Source organism: Sus scrofa, chromosome 8 (genome assembly GCF_000003025.6).
Source record: "Sus scrofa isolate TJ Tabasco breed Duroc chromosome 8, Sscrofa11.1, whole genome shotgun sequence".
Classification (NCBI taxonomy): domain Eukaryota; kingdom Metazoa; phylum Chordata; class Mammalia; order Artiodactyla; family Suidae; genus Sus; species Sus scrofa.
Window position 1 is genome coordinate 27,941,366 of NC_010450.4, and position 19,605 is coordinate 27,960,970.

General features: G+C 40.3%; 1 protein-coding gene across 10 annotated transcripts in view; it reads right to left on the reverse strand.

Annotated features, from left to right (window-relative positions):
* Positions 1-19,199, reverse strand: part of ARAP2 (ArfGAP with RhoGAP domain, ankyrin repeat and PH domain 2) — a 189,152-nt gene extending 169,953 nt beyond the window's left edge. For 3 of the 10 annotated variants that reach the window (XM_021101091.1, XM_021101086.1, XM_021101092.1), the window contains exons 1-2: positions 18,734-19,115; positions 2,012-3,061 (exon numbers count right to left, since the gene is read on the reverse strand). In XM_021101091.1, coding sequence (XP_020956750.1) covers positions 2,012-2,916 — 905 coding nt within the window. In that variant the 5' untranslated portion in view covers positions 2,917-3,061; positions 18,734-19,115. Of the gene's footprint in view, positions 1-1,996; positions 3,062-14,444; positions 14,469-18,357; positions 18,709-18,733 lie in introns of those variants that run through there. The other 7 variants (XM_003128906.4, XM_013978574.2, XM_021101087.1 and 4 more) reach the window with 7 other exon arrangements.

Sequence of the window (19,605 nt, forward strand, 5' to 3'; positions counted from 1 at the left end):
AACTGGTGATCCTTTATATTCCTAAGAAACACTCCATTTCTCATATATGCAATTAATATTTTGTAAGAATATTTGCTAAATGAGTAGTTAAGAAAATGGTTTCTAGAGTCAGATGTACTGGAATGAAATCCCAGTTCATGACTCATGTGATCCTAGAAATATTTCTCAATTACTGCATAAGAAAATGAGTGAATAATAACACCTATTTCAGAGGGCTAGTGATAATTAGATAACTTATGAAAATTATAAACCAAACCCAGCTCTAGGTGTTTAATACACAACGTTGTTGACTGATATCCTATTAAATACTCAGTATTGCCATTGGCACCAAAAGGATGCTAAGATAAAGGCAAATTAACTAGGGCCTCTGCCCTCAAAGAGTTATGCTCTAATGGAGATACTTAACATGGCCCTGTAAATTGCCATGTATTTCTCTGGTAAATACTAAATTTCCACATTTTCTCTTGTAAATACACCAAGATCTCATACTGTAATTACTAACAGTGCTTAAGGGCAGGAGAACCAGCATCAGGGACAGAGTAGAAAGGGGCAGGGGGAGAATATTGCAAAAATGCCAGCCTAGAGCCTTTGCAGGAGTCTGTAATTGTATTTAGTGCCACCATAGTAACGGCCAAACTTAAACCACCTCATGACTCCCAGCAGAGACACAAGTGTTAGCTTTTGGTGAAGGAGAAAACAAAACAAAACTAAACCCCACCACAACCCTGGAGAAAACCACATCTTAGACGTAACTTGGAGAAATGGCTGAAAGCTCTCTCTGCTGTAAATCAGCTCCTCTCAGACTCCACAGTTACTTCAGGGTCCCAGTGACCTAAAGACAAGTAGGAGCCCTCTTTAGAGTTCCGGTCTCTAGGGGATCTGGTTTCATACTGTACTGCTACTACTTTTTACATGTCTTCAAGCCCCTTTATTCCTCTCTACCTCCTTTGTGCCTAGTAAAGTGACCAGTACCAAGCAGGTGCCCCTGAGATACCTGCTGAATGATTAATTAATGCCAAGGATCATGTCAGGCAGTAGAGATATAATCATTAGGAATAGAGCCCCTGCCAAAAAATATATGAAATAAAAAACCTAGTAGGGAGATAAAGTCAACAATTCAAATATAAGAAATGTACTCATGTTTTTTAAGCCCTGTTTTTGTGAATATGTTAGGTTTTGATTTGTGGTTGTATATATACACAATGGAATACTACTCAGCCATAAAAAGAACAAAATAATGCTATTTGCAGCAACATGGATGAAACTAGAGACTCTCATACTGAGTGAAGTCAGAAAGAGAAAGACAAATACCACATATATCACTTATATCTGGAATCAATACACAGCACAAATGAACCTTTCCACAGAAAATAAAATCATGGACTTGGAGAACAGACTTGTGGTTGCCAACAGGGAGGGGGAGGGAGTGGGGTGGACTGGGAGCTTGGGGTTAATAGATGCAATCTATTGTCTTTGGAATGGATTAGCAATGAGATCCTGCTGTGTAGCACTGGGAACTATGTCTAGTCACTTATGATGGAGCATGAGAATGGGAAAAAATAGAATGTGTACATGTAGGTGTAACTGGGTCACCATGCTGTACAGTAGAATAAAATTGTATTGAGGAAATAACAATTGAAAGAGAGAAAGAAGGAAGGAAGGAAGGAATGAAGAAAGGAAGGAAGGAAAGAATACTCATGGCAGAATACTAGGTCTGGAAGAAGGTAAAGGAAAGAATATCCAGATAGAATTCGGTGAAGGGAATCCCCCCCCCAATTAAATAAGAAAAAGCTAAAGAGCCCAGGCAGTTATAAATTGGAAACAGACTCTGGGAAATGGTGTACAAGATAGATGGCATGATGAAAAAGTTTTAGAAGAAAGAAAAGGTTGCTTAAATAGATAAATTAATATATCAAATTTAGAAAGGAACACTGAAAATAAAATCCTTAAAAAATAACTAACCCCCCCTCCACCCAATTGAATGCATATAGCCTACCATAAAAAGTCTCACCTCCCTGAAATTCCTGTTTTTGACCCTGGAATCTCTGGTACAGGCCGATGTCTTAGCAGAAAAGATCGAGATGGTCCTGAAACCAACTTGCTTTGGCTTCTTACAGGTGTTACAACTGGTGATGATGGAACATACAAATCATTTACAACCATTTCTCCTTGAAACTGAAAGAATGAAGGTGGTGGTGATCTTTCTAATAAACCATTAGTTTCATTTCCAGAATGTGCCTCTGATAGTGAACAGCCAGGGGTAGAAAGGAATTCAGAGTCTGCATGAGGAAGCTTGCTCATATTTTCTGACATTAAATCAACCTCTGTTTGTTCTTCTTCGGTGGTACAGTCCATAGGCTTTTTGTCCATCAAAGATTCTACCTCAGTAATTTCACTACCAAACAAAGAATCTTGAAAAGAACCTGAATTCAAGTGTGGTTCCTCTTCTGGAAGAGGCAAGTTATGTGTAGGAAGAGTCAGCTTATCATCTGATTTAAGAGACTGGCTATTTTCCACGCTAGCCTCATTCTGATCCAGATTTTTTGTAACAGGCTCCGACGGCACTGGGCTAGGCGTGGGAACACCATGTGAATCTGAAAGTTCTACGCAGCGGTTCTGATCAGAAGGCGGAGCATGGTGATCGTCTGAGGTCTCATCACTCTTCTTTGCTTTGTGAACATTTGCATAGACTGGGATATCTTGCATTTTTGACAAGATTATCTGTAACTGTTTAAGTATCCTCCTCCTGTGTCCCGTAGGTGATATTCCAACTTTGAGCAGCACGCTGTCATTTATCCCTGTGCAGTCCATCACATTATTAAAACCAAACTCGCGGAAGCGTAGGAGGTACTGCTCCAAATTAATGCTCATTAGGAAATCTTTGATATCCACATTTACTTCACTGACTGAGGACATAATGGTGGCTTCATTACGGGCAGAGTTACAAGAAGCAGTACAGTGAAATAAACACACAGAAGGGGGGCACTTCTGTAGTGGTTTTGCTCCTGTTACTTATCTCAAAATGTATTTTCTCCACAGTGACTGTTTTATGTCCTTAAGCCTGGGAAAAAAAAAAAAAAAAGGAAATCAATTTATTAGGATAATTTTGGTATTAAAACTAATTTCACATTATAAATATTCTCTGAAGAAACACAATAGACATGAGGATTATTCATTGCACTAAGAGTTTGGAATCTTTGTGTATTATTTTGCGTGCCCTAGAAAGTCTACTTCTAGGTACAGTGTGACGGTACAGGACAGACATGCCACGGTAGTATCAAGGGATAATTTTTAAAAAGGTAAAAAATGATTTTCAAATAGAAAATGAACATGTGTCAAAAACAACTTATTTGTTAATTACTGAGGAAACCAGTAAGGTGGCAAGGCTAGTTCCAAGAGCATTTTATGGCACAGGTTTATACAGTCATTAAAGCCTTTTTTTTTTTTTTTAGTGTTAGAATAAGATGGGTAGATTAGATTTAAAAACTGGTTAATGTCCTTCAGGTAATAAAACCATACCCTTTGAGAATATTTTTCTTTTCTACTGGACAAAAATCTATAAGCCCAATTCTGGGCTCTAACCAAATAGTAATAGAACGTGGAGCACTAGAATTAGAATTAAATATCCCTGGGGTGAGCTTGTCAAACAGCACGCCCAACAAGGCACTGAAGGAACACTTTGGACATTCTTTTGATTTCCAAATTTTAGAATTTTTTCTTAACAGGGACTAACTAGATACAAACAACTTTCCCCTTTAAAACACTTTCTTCAAAGACTCTCAAAAAGCACAGTAAGAACATATTTCTCAGGTCAGTAATTTTCATTTCAAAAATGCGGCGGCATTGTATGTACAATATTGTTATAAAAGCTAAGACTAACTGAATAACTATACATTAGATAACCGGAAGTTAATATGAAAGTAAAAGGAAAAAGTTTCAAGGTCACATTTCCCTTTATACACAGCAGATTCACATAGGTTCATTTTTCTCACAAGCAACACCCTTCAATCTTTTAAAAAGTTGATTTATCCAGGTGCTGTTTATACAGCTGGGTTCAGTTTGTGGAAATAGATATGTGCAACTTTCTGTAAATTATGCGTCAAGAAAAAGAAAAAAAAAGTACAGAATATGCATAACAACCATACTGAAGTACTAAAATGAGACACAGCCAAATAAGGTACATTTATCTGCACCCTCATGATGCAATGTTTCTGAAAATCGTATCTCAAAGTAGCTCTTTGAAAGACACAGCTCAGAGTCTGCATGTGTTACCTGCCAACTGCCCATAAGCTATTGCCTCAACTCTTCAAAAACATCAGCCAACACTGACAAGCAAGTATATGAAAAAGGGAAAATACATATTGTATTCAGGCAGCACTGCAGAAGCTGCCTGAATAAAATAAAGAAATACAGGTACAAACGAAATACAAATACAGAGGCTGCCTGAATACAGAAGAAATAAAGGTACAAACGAAAGATGAAAGGCACGAAATGTCTTTATCAAAAGGTATCGCTCTGTCACACTCAAAGTGACACAATGTCAGGGAAAAAAAAAAGTAGAAAGTTAAACCTCAATACCATATAAAACCCTAATTCTCAATATACTATTCTTGTTCTACACAATTAGTTTGTAAAAAAAAAAAAAAATACAAAAAAAGCATTATCCAATTTTTTTGCCCACAATATAAAAATAACTATTGCCAAATCTGCCGGAAATTTGATCTTAGACTTCTTAGCCTCCAGACTGAAATACTTTCTCCATCCTCCTTGCTACAGTTCAGTCTCTAACTACATCTCCTACCTGAATTACTGCAACCATCTCAACAAATCCCTTAGCCCAGTCTCCATGTACCACTGAACTACTGAAAATCCAAATTTGACCTGTCACTCTACATCCTGAACAAGCACGCTCTCAGCTCCTTAGGGTGCCATATCACACTCTGGTCTCCTTCTAACAAGAAAAACAATAGCAGCTACTATTCATATAAATGGTAACAATGCACCAGATATAGTACCTCATACGTATTTTCTGCAAGGCAGGTGTTCCTGTGTACTAACTTCAGGCTCAAGTTTAACTGGAGCCACATCGCTGACTACCTCATTATTGTTAATTATCATTTCCTCCGGGCAACCAACTGTTAAATAGCCCCCATACCTTTTGGATACACTGCATCTGCCTGCAAATCTGCACATTGTATAAAATCCTATCACTATGCTAAATTCTGAATAGGCAGGTATTACTGCCTCTCTGAAGGCTTTTTATTAACCCCTTAAAATAGGATGAATCACTTTCTCCATATACATCTATAATCAAGGTTTTAGACATGGGCAAAGTGCTTGGACCATGTTCAAGAGATGGGATACAAGCTGGTAGGGATGGTAGAAGTGGTTGGGAGGCCCATTTGCTCATATTCTTGGTGTGTGTGCATGTGTGGGCCTTTGTGTTCTAATGCACAAGCCCTTTCTTTCTCTTACACATAAACTTCCTGAGTGGCTGGCTCAAGAATGGATACACCAAATGTTCTAACCAAAACCACCTCGCTCTGCTGTCAGGGGATGTGCTATATACGGCCTATGAACCAGATTCTTTTTTGTGACCCGGAAGAGGCTTCCTCGCACAGGCCCTACAATCCTCTCTGCATTTCCGTGTCAGCTCCATCCTCTAATCATCTGACGTTTTAACTGTCTGACAACCCGAGGACATTCTCAGATCCACTCCCTAGAGACTTCGAGCCCCCAAGCACATCATCAGATGCAAAGAGATGGGCACACTTAACTCCATAGAAGTCTTCCAGGTGCAAACTCCTTAATGTGATATCAAACCCCTCCTTGGGCACCAGGCACATCACCACACTCAAGGTTCGCGGCTTTCCACATACTGGTCAGTGGATCAGCTATCCAGCAACAACTGATAACAGGCTCAAGAATCAGTATTTGTAACACATTCCAAAGATGACTTCTATGTGCAACAAAATTTGGTACAGTTTTAAATTCTTCACACTCTGCAAGTACACTTTCTGCCAACCCACCCGAGCCTAAACACATCACCCCCCCCTTTTAGGATAGATGCCCTTCCTAACACAGTGCCCAGCAGTGTGGAGATTTACTCACTTCCTACTTTCCTTCACTTTCATTGGCATATGTCATTTGTCCTTACCCATAAAATGGAAACCCTCAGGAGTTCCCGTCATGGCTCAGTGGTTAACGGATCCGACTAGGAACCAAGAGGTTGCGGGTTCAATCCCTGCCTCGCTCAGTGGGTTAAGGATCCAGCATTGCCGTGAGCTGTGGTATAGGTTGCAGACTTGGTTTGGATCCCACGTTGCTGTGGCTCTGGTGTAGGCCCGCGGCTACAGCTCCGATTTGACCCCTAGTCTGGAACCTCCATATGCCACGGGAACGGCCCAAGAAATGGCAAAAAAAAAAGGAAACCCTCAAAGGTACCTCAGTGCTGGGGAAGATGAAATGAGATAGTCCACCCTAAATGTTAAAATGTGCCAATTGCTTAGTGCATATGTACTCCCACCATTATAATTATTTATTTGTATCACTAGGTCACTAACTTCCCACAGCTGAAACCCTTCCCATTCTTTGATGTCTAATCCTCTTCCTTCATAAGGTCTCAACTGAACAAGAAATAAACTCTCTTCTCTATATTCCTATGGCCTTTACTTCTTAGCACTTAATCACATTCTATTCATCCCATAGTGACCTACAGAAGTGGGATATTGCAGTATAAGAGTTAAGATTCTGGAGCTGGACAATCTTGGTCAAATCCCAGTATTTAACCTCTCTGTGCCTCAGTTTCTTCATCAGGAAAGTAGGAGTGATAATAGCACCTATTTCATAAGACTTTTGTAAAGCATCTAGAGCACCAATGGCACATAACAAATGCTAAATAAGTATTTGCCATTATAATTATTTTTACTATCCTGCAATAAACTAATGAATCTGCCAGGAGGATGACCAGCCCATATAAGCTTCCCAATAAATGCCAAATTATTTGTTTACAAACATAGTACATGAGATATATGCAGTACATGTTTAGAGAATGTACAAAGAGTTGGCCTTAGAGTTATGAATGTACACTTGCCCATGCTATCCTGACCCATTTCCAAGAGAAAGTAAAAGGGAAGTAAATTTTAGGAGCACCTGATCTAGGCCTGGCTTTCAGTATTACTTAATAACCATAATATCATTAGCTTCTTGAGCTCTACTTTTGAAGGTACTACCACTTGCTTCTCACCACCTCTTCCACTCACATCCTAGTCCAAGCCACTGTCTTGTCTATCTCAGACCACTGTAGCAGCCCCATGACTGACATCCCAGATTCTGTCCTGGCCCTCTGCCCCAACTAGTAGTGTGTTCTCAATACAGCAGCCAAAAAGATTCCTTTTACAGTGAAATTCACACCACATCACTCCCTGCAACTTTCCAACTTCATTTTCCTTGGCTTCCCCCACTCACCCAGCCCCACCCTTCCCATCACTCAATCACCACCAAGCTGGCCTCAGTTCTATTCCCACCTTATGACCTTACCTCTTACCCTTCCATCTCTTTCAAAGCTACTTCCTCAACATATACCCATGGCTCATGGCTCATTCCATCACTTGAGTAGGTCTCTACTCAAATGCGTCCTCTTCAGAGAGGCCTTCCCTTGCCCCATGCATGCAAGCATACTTGTGCCTCATTACACCTTACCCTTGTGCTTACTTTCTTCATGGCATTGTTACTACCTGATACCTATGGACTTTTGCAACAGGGTAGGGACCTTCCCTATGGTTCACTGCTCTAGGTCTTAAGTTTAAACAATATCAGGCATATAGAAGGTGCTCAATAAATGTTTGTTGAATAACTTCTCCCCAGCTTTGAAATGATTTAAGGTAACAAGTGGAAAGTACACATAGTTTTAAAGTTTTGTCTATTTAGGTCTCCAAGCTTATCAGGATCCAACAGGATACAGAGTTCTCCAATCCATCTAACCATCACAAGAGGTCTTCAAATCAAAAATCAGGGGAGGGGGGAAAAGGAGGGCAGCTGGAAGCATTCCAAACCACCTATAGGGCTTTTAAAAATTCATGGGTTGGCAATTAAAAATCACATCAAAAAGCATAAATACCTAAGGAGAAACTTCATCAAGAAGGTGAAAGACCTATACTCTGAGAACCATACAACACTGATGAAGGAAAAGGAAGATGATACAAAAAAATGGAAAGATATCCCATGCTCACAGATTGGAATATTGTTAAAATTGCCATACTACCCAAAGCAATACACAGATTTAATGCAACCCCTATTAAAATACCATGATATCTTTCACAGAACTAGAACAAATAATCCATAAGTTTCTATGGAACCACAAAAGACTCCAAATTCCCAAAGCAATTTTCAGAAAAAAAAAAAAACACAAAGCTGGAGGTGTCACATTCCTTGACTTCAGACTATACTTACACAGTTACAGTTATCAAAACAGCATGATACTGACACAAAAACAAACACATAGGTCCATGGAACAGACCAGAGAGCCCAGAAATGAACCTATACACTTACGGCCAATTAATCTGTGACAAAGGAGGCAGAATATACAAGGGAAGAAAGATAGTTTCTTCTTCAGTAAGTGGATAAGTGGTGCTGGGAAAACTGCACAGCCTCATATAAATCAAAGAAATTAGAACATTTTCTTACATCATATACAAAAATAAACTCAAGACCTAAATGTAAAACTGGAAACCATAAAACTCCTGAAAAGAACGCAGGCAGAAAACTCTGACATAAATAGAAACAATACATATATATTTTTTTGGATCTGTCTCCTAAAGCAAAGGAAACACAAGCAAAAATAAACAAACAAGACTATATCAAACTTAAGCATTTGCACAACAAAGGAAACTATTCACAAAACAAAAACACAAACTACTGAATGGGAGAAAATATTTGCAAATGATAGGACCAATAAAGCATTAACATTCAATATATTTATACAACTTTAACATTCAAAATAACTCATACAACTTTTTTTTTTTTTTTTTTTTTTTTTTTTTTTTTTTTTGCCATTTCTTGGGCCACTCCCGTGGCATATGGAGGTTCCCAGGCTAGGGGTCTAATCAGAGCTGTAGCCGCCAGCCTATGCCAGAGCCACAGCAATGCGGGATCCGAGCCGCGTCTGCGAACTACACCACAGCTCACGGCAATGCCGGATCCTTAACCCACTGAGCAAGGGCAGGGATCGAACCCGCAACCTCATGGTTCCTAGTCGTATTCGTTAACCACTGCACCACGACAGGAACTCCAACAACTTAATCTAAAAGAAAAATATCCAGGAGTTCCCATCCTGGCACAGTGGTTAATGAATCCGACTAGGAACCATGAGGTTTCAGGTTCGATCCCTGGCCTTGCTCAGTGGGTTAAAGATCCAGCGTTGCTCTGGCTGTGGTGTAGGCCCAGCAGCTATGGCTCCTATTAGACCTCTAGCCTGGGAATCTCCATATACCACAGGAGCAGCCCTAGAAATGGCAAAAAAAAAAAAAAAAAAAAAAAATCCAAATAAACACTTCAATTATAAATGGGCAAAAGACCTGAACAGACATTTTACCAAAGAGGACACAGATAGCCAATAGGCACATCAAAATCGCAGGAGAAATGCAAATCAAAACCATAATGAGCCGTCACTTCACACCTGTGAGAATGACTACCATCAAAAAGAACCCAAATTAACAAATGTTATTTGGAGGATGTGGAGAAAAGGGAACACCCATACACTCTTGATAGTGGCTAAACTGGTATAGCCACTGTAGAAAACATAATGGATGTTTCTCAAAAAACTAAAAGCAGAATGACCATATGATACAGCAATTCCACTCCTGGGTATATAACCAGAAACAAACAAAAACAACAAAAAACAACAACAACAAAATAAACACTGATTTGAAAAGATACGAGCATCCTAATGTTCATCGCAGCATTATTTACAATAACCAAGACATGGAAGCACACTAAATATCCATCAACAGATAGATAGAAAAAGGAGATATGATATAAATACATATGGAATACAATGGAATATTGCTCGGTCTAAAAAAGAATGAGGGGGGGTTTTGTTGTGGCTCAGCAGAACAAACCCGACTAGGATCCATGACGATGCGGGTTTAATCCCTGGCCTCACTTGGTGGGTTAAGGATCCTGCATTGCTGTGGCTGTGGTGTTGGCTGGCAGCTGCAGCTCAGATTTGACCCCTAGCCTGGGAACTTCCATGTGCCATGGGTGCAACCTTAAAAAGGAAAGAGAGAGAGAAAGAAAGAAAGAGAGAGAGAGAGAGAGAGAAAGAAAGAAAGACAGACACACACACAGACAGACACACAGACAGACTGAATGAAATTCTGCCATTTGCAACAACACAAATGGACCTTGAGGATATCACACTTAGTAAAATCAGTCAGAGAAATATTGTGTGTTATTATATATTTGGAATATAAAAAAATAAATATATCAGTGAGTTCCCCTCGTGACTCGGTGGAAATGAATCTGACTAGTATCCATGAGGACACAGGTTCAATCCCTGGCCTCGCTCAGTGGGTTAAGGATCCGGCATTGCTGTGAGCTGTGGTGAAGTCTGCAGGCGCGGCTCAGATCTGGCATTGCTGTGGTTGTGGTGCAGGCCAGTGGCTACAGCTCTCATTTGACCCCTAGCCTGGGAACCTCCATGTGCTGCAAGTGCAGCCCTAAATAAATAAATAAATAAAAACAGAAACAGACTCACAGGTATAGAGAACAAACTATGGGTTACCAGTGGGGAGAGTGAGGTAAGGAGGGGCAAGATAGGAGTAGGATATTAAGAAATACAAACTATCATATATGTATAAAATAAATAAGCAACAAAGATATATTGTACAGCACAGAGAAATGCAGCCATTAGTTTATAATAACTTTAAGTGGAGTATAATCTATAAAATATTGAACCACTGTGTTGTACAAAAGAAGCTAATATAACATTATAAATGAACAATACTTCAACTAAAAGAAATTCATGGATTGGGACAGCCTACCCCCTCCAAATGCCTCAAGTAAGAAAAACCACCAGAGAGAATGTGATAGATAGATAGATAAATAGATAGATTGATTACTGGGTCATTTTGCTAAACAGGAGAAATTGAAAGAACGTTGTAAATCAACCATAATAGAAAAAAATTAAAATCTTAAAAAAAAAAAAAAGAAAAGAAAAGAAACACCAGGATAAACCACTCCTCACCCCCTATGCCCCCACCCATTACCAGCGTAACTTTGTCATATTCCCTAGTTGAACTAGGAAAGAAGACAACTGAAAACCCTGGGTCACTTCATTAAACCATAAAGTCATTAAGTATTCCATGCTCACAACTTCTGGAATCAGCTTTGTCTGATTTTAATATCTTAGGTGAAGGAGAAAAGTAGCATAGTGCAATTAATTCACTCATAAGTTTAATCCATTTTTTTAAAAAAGCACACCATTTTAAAATCAAACCTACGGATGTGCGAAAATAATAGGTTGAGCAATCATAAGATCACAGGACTGAAAGGAACCTTAGAAAATGTATACCAAATAAAAAGAAACTAAGCTGCCACATGAAATCGTGAAAATTTTTCAATGTCATCAATACAAGTCTTACAGATTCTAAGAACAATGAGAGGTTACCGCATTCCGGAACAGTGGTCCCCAATTGAGTGGAACTACATATCCTTGGAGGAAATCCAGAAATGTAGGAGAAATTGCTTTTGCCTGTCATAATGATTGAGTGGCATCAGCAAATTAGAAAGGTGACCTATGATATCCCACAATGATACCGAAGATAGAAACCTCAGGTACACTTTCTCTTTTTTGTGGCCACACTTCCAGCATATGGAAGTTCCTGGGCCAGGGATCGAATTGGAGCTGCAGCTGCCAGCCTACACCACAGCCACAGCAATTCCAGATCCGAGCCACATCTGAGACCTACGCCACAGCTTGAGGCAGTACTGGCCACTTAAACCATTGAGCGAGGCCAGAGATGTAATCCACATCCTCAGAGACCCTATGCCAGGTCCTTAACCTGCTAAGCCACAATAGGATCTCCTCAGGTACACTTTTTACTCCTCCAAGTCTCTACCACTAATCAGCTATCCCCTATAGGTTGATTAAAAGATGTATCCCTGACTTCAAGTTACTTATGTGGAGAAACAGCTAATCTCTTAATAACTTAGAAGGTTCCATAACATGCTGAACTAGTTAGTTCAGGCTACAGGTCTTAAGAGAATTCCATCTTTCCTCTGGTATAGAATATGGCCATGAGAAATAGGTATCACTGTACTTGCACATAAAACAAACTCACTGTTTAATACCAAGATACAAACTCCATGTAAGCATAAAGATAAATCGTTCCACTTTGTTCCCCACAACCATGCAAAAGAGGATGTGGTTTTGTGAAAACATGCTTGTTGTCGCTGTCGTATTACTCTAACTCATCGCACAGAGCAGATTACAAGAGGTCAGAGGTCAAGAATCCTCTTGTTCTAGTCTGAGTGCTTATGTCCCAGAACACTGCAAAACTGGGCATTTAGTATGCCTCTCCCCTACCAGCGACCACCTACCTTAGCTTATGGCAATGCTACCCTCCCACCCCTACTAAAACCCTTACAGTAACCCCAGTTCCCTCAACCTGGCCCTCTCTCTGATCTGTGGTCACCCACAGGCTCTGACCTCCACTGCCCCACACTCTCTACCTTGACCACTCTCTTTCCCATCCATCGAACACATTCTCTTTCATTCTCCCTCAGATTTATACCACTAATAGCGCTAGCCAAAATTTGCAGAGAGTTTATAAACCATCTATGTAGGATCTCATCTATTCCTCACAGCTACGTTGGGAGGAAAACCCCATGCCCAAAGCCACATAGCAGATAAACAGTGCATCAATTCCTGAATTCACAGACTCCACAACTGTGCTGTTAACTGTGATGCCTCCTAATACTTATCAAGGGTTTTAACAGCAGAAGGGTCTCAAGACTTCATGTTTTGCCTCTCATTTGACTGCCTAGCTATGCATAAGCACTTACAGTCAGTAGGGAGCTGCTGCTTAAAGATACTATGCCCTAAAAACTCAAGTTGTATATACCTTTGCAGTTTATGAGTATATGTGTCTGTGGAAGTGGGTAAATATGAAGTCTACAGTCATTTGCATTTCATTATTTGAGATACTCAGGGCAGTAGTATACTAAGCACAGTGCTCTAGAGTCAGGCTGCTTTAATTCCAACCCAAACTCCCCCCCTTGTTTACTGTGTACCTGAAGTTAACTTCCCTAAAGCTGTTTCCTTGTTTGTAAAATGAGGATAACATATCTAATAGGATTTCTGTTAATGTTAAACAAATAAAATTTAAAGGTATATAGAACAATACCTGATATGAGTTCTAAGTGTACAAAAAAATGTTGGCTGATTATTAATTCATCCCCTGCATACCATATTGCTCTTGGTCATATGCATACCATATTATTGTATTTGGTGTGCCTGGTATTCTTCTGCCTACCCAATAAAATTACATCCCTTTAAAGGGATTAAATTATTCTTCTAATAAACCTGTAAACCACCTCACACAGCAGTAAACATAGTTTTATTAATTTAGTAGAATAGAGATATGGTTAGAATAGAGAGAATGATGAATTTACCTGAAGACTTTAGACTGGGGACACAGCACATGATTGCCAGTGATTCCAGCTCGGCTGTGGGATACCTGCATAAACTTGGAAAGTTTTTTTTTTTTGTTTTTTTTTTTTTGAGTCGTATATTGTCATCTGCGAGCAGTGATGACAAGAATGCCTACCTCACAGGACTGCTGTGAGGATGAAATGAGTAAATATGCATAAAGATCTTAGTTCCTGGCAAGCCATAAGCATTTAATTAGTGTCTGCTAGATGAAGAATAACTGAGGTTTGAGCTCAAAATAGCCAGGCTCTAGGCAAAAGCATCCTGCAGTTTGGATTAAAGAGAAAAGGTTGTTCTTAGATGTGTTTTGATCATTTTGTTTTCTGTGAAAAGTGAAAAACACAACCCTTTCAAAATCTAGAACTTAATAGCCATTTTCACATCCAGTGAAGGCCAGTAGTGGTCATTCCTTTACTTATTATGAGAAGTTATACTAGCATAAGTAGGCCCTGAGTTTAGGTGCTCTAGATAACATCCCAATAGTTGTGTGGCTTGAAAATCTCCTTGGCTTAAGTAACTCTTTTCTCTTTCAAACTGTCTATTCAGGTTTTAAGGTAATTGGGTAATGTTTGAGATTTGTTTTCAATTCTCATTCAGAGACCTTTAAAGTACAGCCGTAACTCTTAGGCAAGCAGATAAAGATTTCATCTTCCCAAGTTCCTACAAGAGCAGGAGTGGGGATAATGAAAAGTCCTAATAAGCCAAAGCTGGCATCACTATGCAGAACTCCTACCTGAAGGCCCCTTAAAAACTGGGCAGCTGCTTCTGCCCAGTGCCAGCCCCTCCTACCCGTCTCCACAGGTTAGCCATCTGTATTCTGACAACTGAAAAAAAAAAAAAAAAAAAAAGGACCCTGCAGAAATCTTGATATGAGCACAGGTACATATATATTCTTCAATATCCTCTTCGATGTCATGCCACAGTGAACATAGCTTTAATGTTTAATTGATGCCGGACAAAACTATATGGTATTATACATCAAGAAAAATATTTTAAATGCATACTTATACATGTACTGTATATATAAAGTATTGATTCTCAGAGTTTAGCAAAAATGTATATTCCACCATTTCTCTGAATATGAGTCACATTTTTAGACTAACAACCAGATGTTTCAAAATAGCCCACTGTGAATGGTTTCCTCTCTTTGCATTTATAAATAGCACCCTGACCTCTTTTCCAACTGAATTGAGGGCTTATTCCTATTGGTTCTGTAATAATCAAAGTATCTTTTTCTTAGGTAGAGGGTATCTTAGCAAATCTCTCCCAACTTATTGACTCATTTATTTACATTTATTCATTTAATAAATATTTAAGGAACACTAACTACTCTCTCCAAGATAATAGCGGGAAATATTTGCAGTTCAAGATCACACTTATCTCATTTGAGAACAGTGCCAAGTGCTATAAAGAAAGTGAAGATTCAACATTTTCTCTCCAAAAGTTTAAAAATCTAACGGAGTAGATTAGACATGACTGTATGCAAGGGAAAACGACACACATATGGTTGGTTCTTTACTGGTCAGTAAGAGCTAGTAAAGGAAGAATATCAAAATTTGAAGACTCATATGCACCCAATAAAAGTACTTGAGTAATGATGAGAAAAATTAGGTTTAGTTAACCTTGACTTTCGCATGGTTTAAAGTATTGTTTTGTATTTAATTACATAGAGATATAATACCATCATCTTTCATAAGTGCCAAGGAACTCTAAAAATCACATTCATGGAGTTGAGTTGAAAGTGAAATACACAGCAATTCCTAAGGATGGAGTGATCAATGAAGGAGCCATGGAGGGGAGTTTCAAGATGTGTAGGAGAAATGTAGCAGGTGGAGACAGCAGCATCTAAGGTAAAAGGAATGCCACAAAGCAGACAATGCAGGAGGAGATCATCAGGCAATCAAGGAGATGAGAATATCGGGGATGGACCTAAGGGCTGGACAGGTAATGAAACGTGAAGACAGAAAAGGAAGCTGCACTTGGCTATTAATGGGCTTGACTCGTGGGCTAAGGATTGTGAACTTCATCAAGATACTGTGCAAATGTCTTGGCAACTACTTTCACCACAACCATGGCTGAGGCCCACTGTCTAATATCAGCATAGAGACCACATTTCTACTTTTCCCTGATCATCTCTCCAACTCTCAACTGATTAAACCATTCTCTCCTTCCTCTTCCTAAAGCTATGTAATGTAACCAAAAAAAAATTTTTTTTTTTTTTTTGCATCCTACCTTTGTGAGAACTTGTGGGAAGATACACTCTCTTCTTAGCCCCTCTCTGAGTACTCCCTCACCTACCCACTCACCTTATGCACAAATGGTATAAGACAGAAAAATACGAGTTCCCATCCTGGCTCAGGGGAAATGAATGGACTAGTATCCGTAAACTTGGCCTGAATCAAAACTGTAACAAAATTTACAGGTGAAATTTCTAACTAGAAAAGATAGTGTAACCACTGACTTACTATTTTGGCTAAGGAAATAAGAGAGCAAAATGGTTTAACTGTAACATATATTTAATCTGGCCAATACTTTAAAAAAACCTACAATGGTCCAGACCTCACAAAAAGGATTAAGAAGACATCTCGTACCCTCTAGTCTCTTATGAATCACATTTGGTCAAAGCTAAGAAAGATCTACAACATTAATAAGTAGTTCTTCACCTAAGACACCAAAAATTCCAAAACTCCTTCAGTTTAGAAAGTGGCAAGATTGGATTCAATAGTAAAGTAAAAAATAAATGACTAAAAAAAATTGTTAAAATAAAACTTGTTAAAAGAACCACTTGTTAAAAGCAATGGTTGTCATTTACAAGTAACATTTTTTTTATTGTTATTTCCCCAATACAATTTTTTTTCCTACCGTACAGCATGGTGACCCAGTTACACACACATGTATACATTCTTTTTTCTCCCATTATCATGCTCCATCGCAAGTGACTAGACATAGCTCTCATATTGAGTGAAGTAAGTCAGAAAGAGAAAGATAAATACCATATAATATCACTTACATCTGAAATCTAATATACAGCACAAATGAACCTTTCCACAGAAAAGAAAACTATGGACTTGGAGAATAGACTTGTGGTTGCCAAGGGGGAGGGAGTGGGATGGACTGGGAGCTTGGAGTTCATAGATGCAAACTATTGCTTTTGGAATGGATTAGCAATGAGATCCTGCTGTGTATTACAAGTAACATTTTTATAGCATCCTTCACCAAACTTTCCCAAAGTTGCAAGGAGGTGGAATAGAAAGTAACAGAACAAAAAGAAAGAAGTTCTTAAAAAACATGAAGAGTCTTAAGCAAGTTTTTAAAACTTCATAATCTAATGGTGCTAATGTAAGAGATTACAGGAAAATTGCAATTCATTATAATGTTAGTTCTATATTTAACCATAGTATCTACGGTAGTTAAATTGGAAATACTCATTGAATATCTATGAGCCTCACACTGCTGAAATCTGAAGTGATATAATATGATTAAGAATTTGTTTTTAGAAGCAGGCTTAGAGATAACGAGAACAAACTAGTGGATACCAGTGGGGAAAGGGAAGAGGGAGGGCAATATAAAGTTGGGGGGAAAGGACTAATAGGGGATCACATAAAATCATGTGTGCAAAACTTTTTAAAATTGTAAAGCACCATAGAATTCAAAGAAGCTTTCATTCAATTTTTTTTAATATTCAAGAGACATGAAAAATGGAAAAAATACGTATTTGTCCTTGAAAGCATCATCAGCTTCTCCTTTCCTAGACAATCCATACACAATCTGACAGGCTTACAGAGGAAGGAAAAAATACAAACACACCTGCCCACATAAACAAGTTTTAACAAGTCATTTGGGTTCCTCTCTAGGTACCTTTTAATTTAAATAAATCTTTGAGTACTGACAAATTAAGTCTACACAAAACATTCTTGGTGTTAAGACCCACCTTAAGTGTGTATTTGTTAAATACATGTTTGAAAAGGAGCCAGGGAGATATTTCCACTTTAAGCTCTAGCCTAGTTCCATGACCCATTTTACTTTTTTTTCTTTCTTTTTTAAACAATGTTAAAGAGTGGAATGTCATGAAAATCTTCGCCTCAATATTTCTCTTGTAAATGCATGAAAGTCACACATCAGAGTTTAAAAGTATTTCTCCCTTTTTCCCCCTTAAAAAAGTTACCTTCCTTTTAAAAACAGCCCTAACTTCATTTTCCAATTACTTATGGGCAGTGTTCCATAAACTGCGGGTGTAGAGTGCTTAAGTGCGGGAAAAATCAATACTGAGCTTGTAAGTACAACACTATTATTGGTAATCACAATGACATTCGATTAAATGTGCTTTTAAAAATAGCTTTTTTTTTCAATACTTTTTTTTAACCGACTGAATATATTCTACTGAAAAACCTACTTCAAGGACAATAAATAAATAAATAAATAAATAATGTTGCAAAAAAATAAATAATAATGTTGGTATCTCCACACAAACGTAAAAGCCCAAAATGTCATTACTCCACTCAAATTAGCTTCTAATTTCCATCTAATTATCAAAGGTTATAGCTCACAACATAATTTCACTCAGCCGTCGCTCAAATCAAAACGACTCCAGATCGCCGCAAGGAGGTGACGGAAACACTTAAGAAAACAAGCCAGGATGAACTTACTTTACTTAATGAGATAGGCACCCATTCTCCCAGGAGACCGATCTCCAAAAGTAAAAGAGACGATCAATCTGGTAAACTCACTGTCGACAGGTTCCCGTGTACAGGGAGTTGGGTTCAGGCAGGTGGAGGCCAAATGATTGTAATTAAAGTTAATTAACAGGCCTGCCGTCTCAAAGTGTATAACAAGCAGAGTGCGGGGGAGTACTGAGAGCCTAGCAAACTCATTATCCCTACGGAGTAAATAACTCGGTGCCTGAAACTCGCTAAAGGGAAGCTCCATTTCGGGGGTGGGGTGGGGGTGGTCCTAGCTGTCTATCCGGATTGTCACCCTCCAGAGCCAGATCCCATTAGTAAGTGGAGTTTTTGAATCACTTACCCGCTTCTGGTTTCCTTTTAGACGCCCACATGCGGGAGAGAAATCCAAGGGGCAGAAATCGGAGCCTAACACTTTGCGCTCTGGAAATTTACCCAGAAAGATGCCGGAAAACCCCGGCCCAGCCTGAGAAGTACCCCCGCCCTGGCCCCGGCCCCACCACCCGGCCCACCGCGGCCCCCGGGACTCGCCCCGAGCGCGGGCAGCAGAGCTGGGGAGGCGCGGAGAGGCAGACGGGGAGCCTGGGCGCTGGGTTCCCTCCTGGCCAGCTCGATCGTTCCTCACCCGTCTGTTCCAGGAGCGGGGCCTCCTCCTTCCCAGTCCCCGCCGGTTGCCCGCACCGCGTTTGATGCCGGGAGGCGGCCGCGCGGGCGGCGCTGTCAGTGGGGCCGGCGCGCCGCGGCCGCCGCACCTGGAGGCGGGGAGCGCGAGCCGGCGCGCAGCTCCGGAAGCGCCGCGCCCGCCGCCCGCGCTCTGCCCAGGTGCTCCCGCGCCGCGCCTCGGCGCTTCCTCCCGGCCGGCGGGGGCGGGGAGAGGCGCCCGGCGCGGGGGCAGCGGGACTCAGCGGCGGGGGCAGCCAAGCCGGCCGCCCTGGGTCCGCAGCATAGTTGGGCGGCTGACTCAGTCGGCCGCGATTTGGCCGCGCCTGGCACCCTCGCCACCTGGCGCACCTCGGCCCCGACGCTTCGGGGCCGGCGGGGTTGGAGAAGCTGCGAGAGCGCGACCGGGGGCCCAGAGCGGCCAGGGCATGGCCCTCCAGAGACGGAGATGCCCGTGACCCTTCCCTGGCTCCTGCCGGCCAGTTGGTTGGTCCGGGCGCCCTGATGGGTGGGTCGTCAAATGGGCGGAACCACACCACCACTGATTATTAGTAT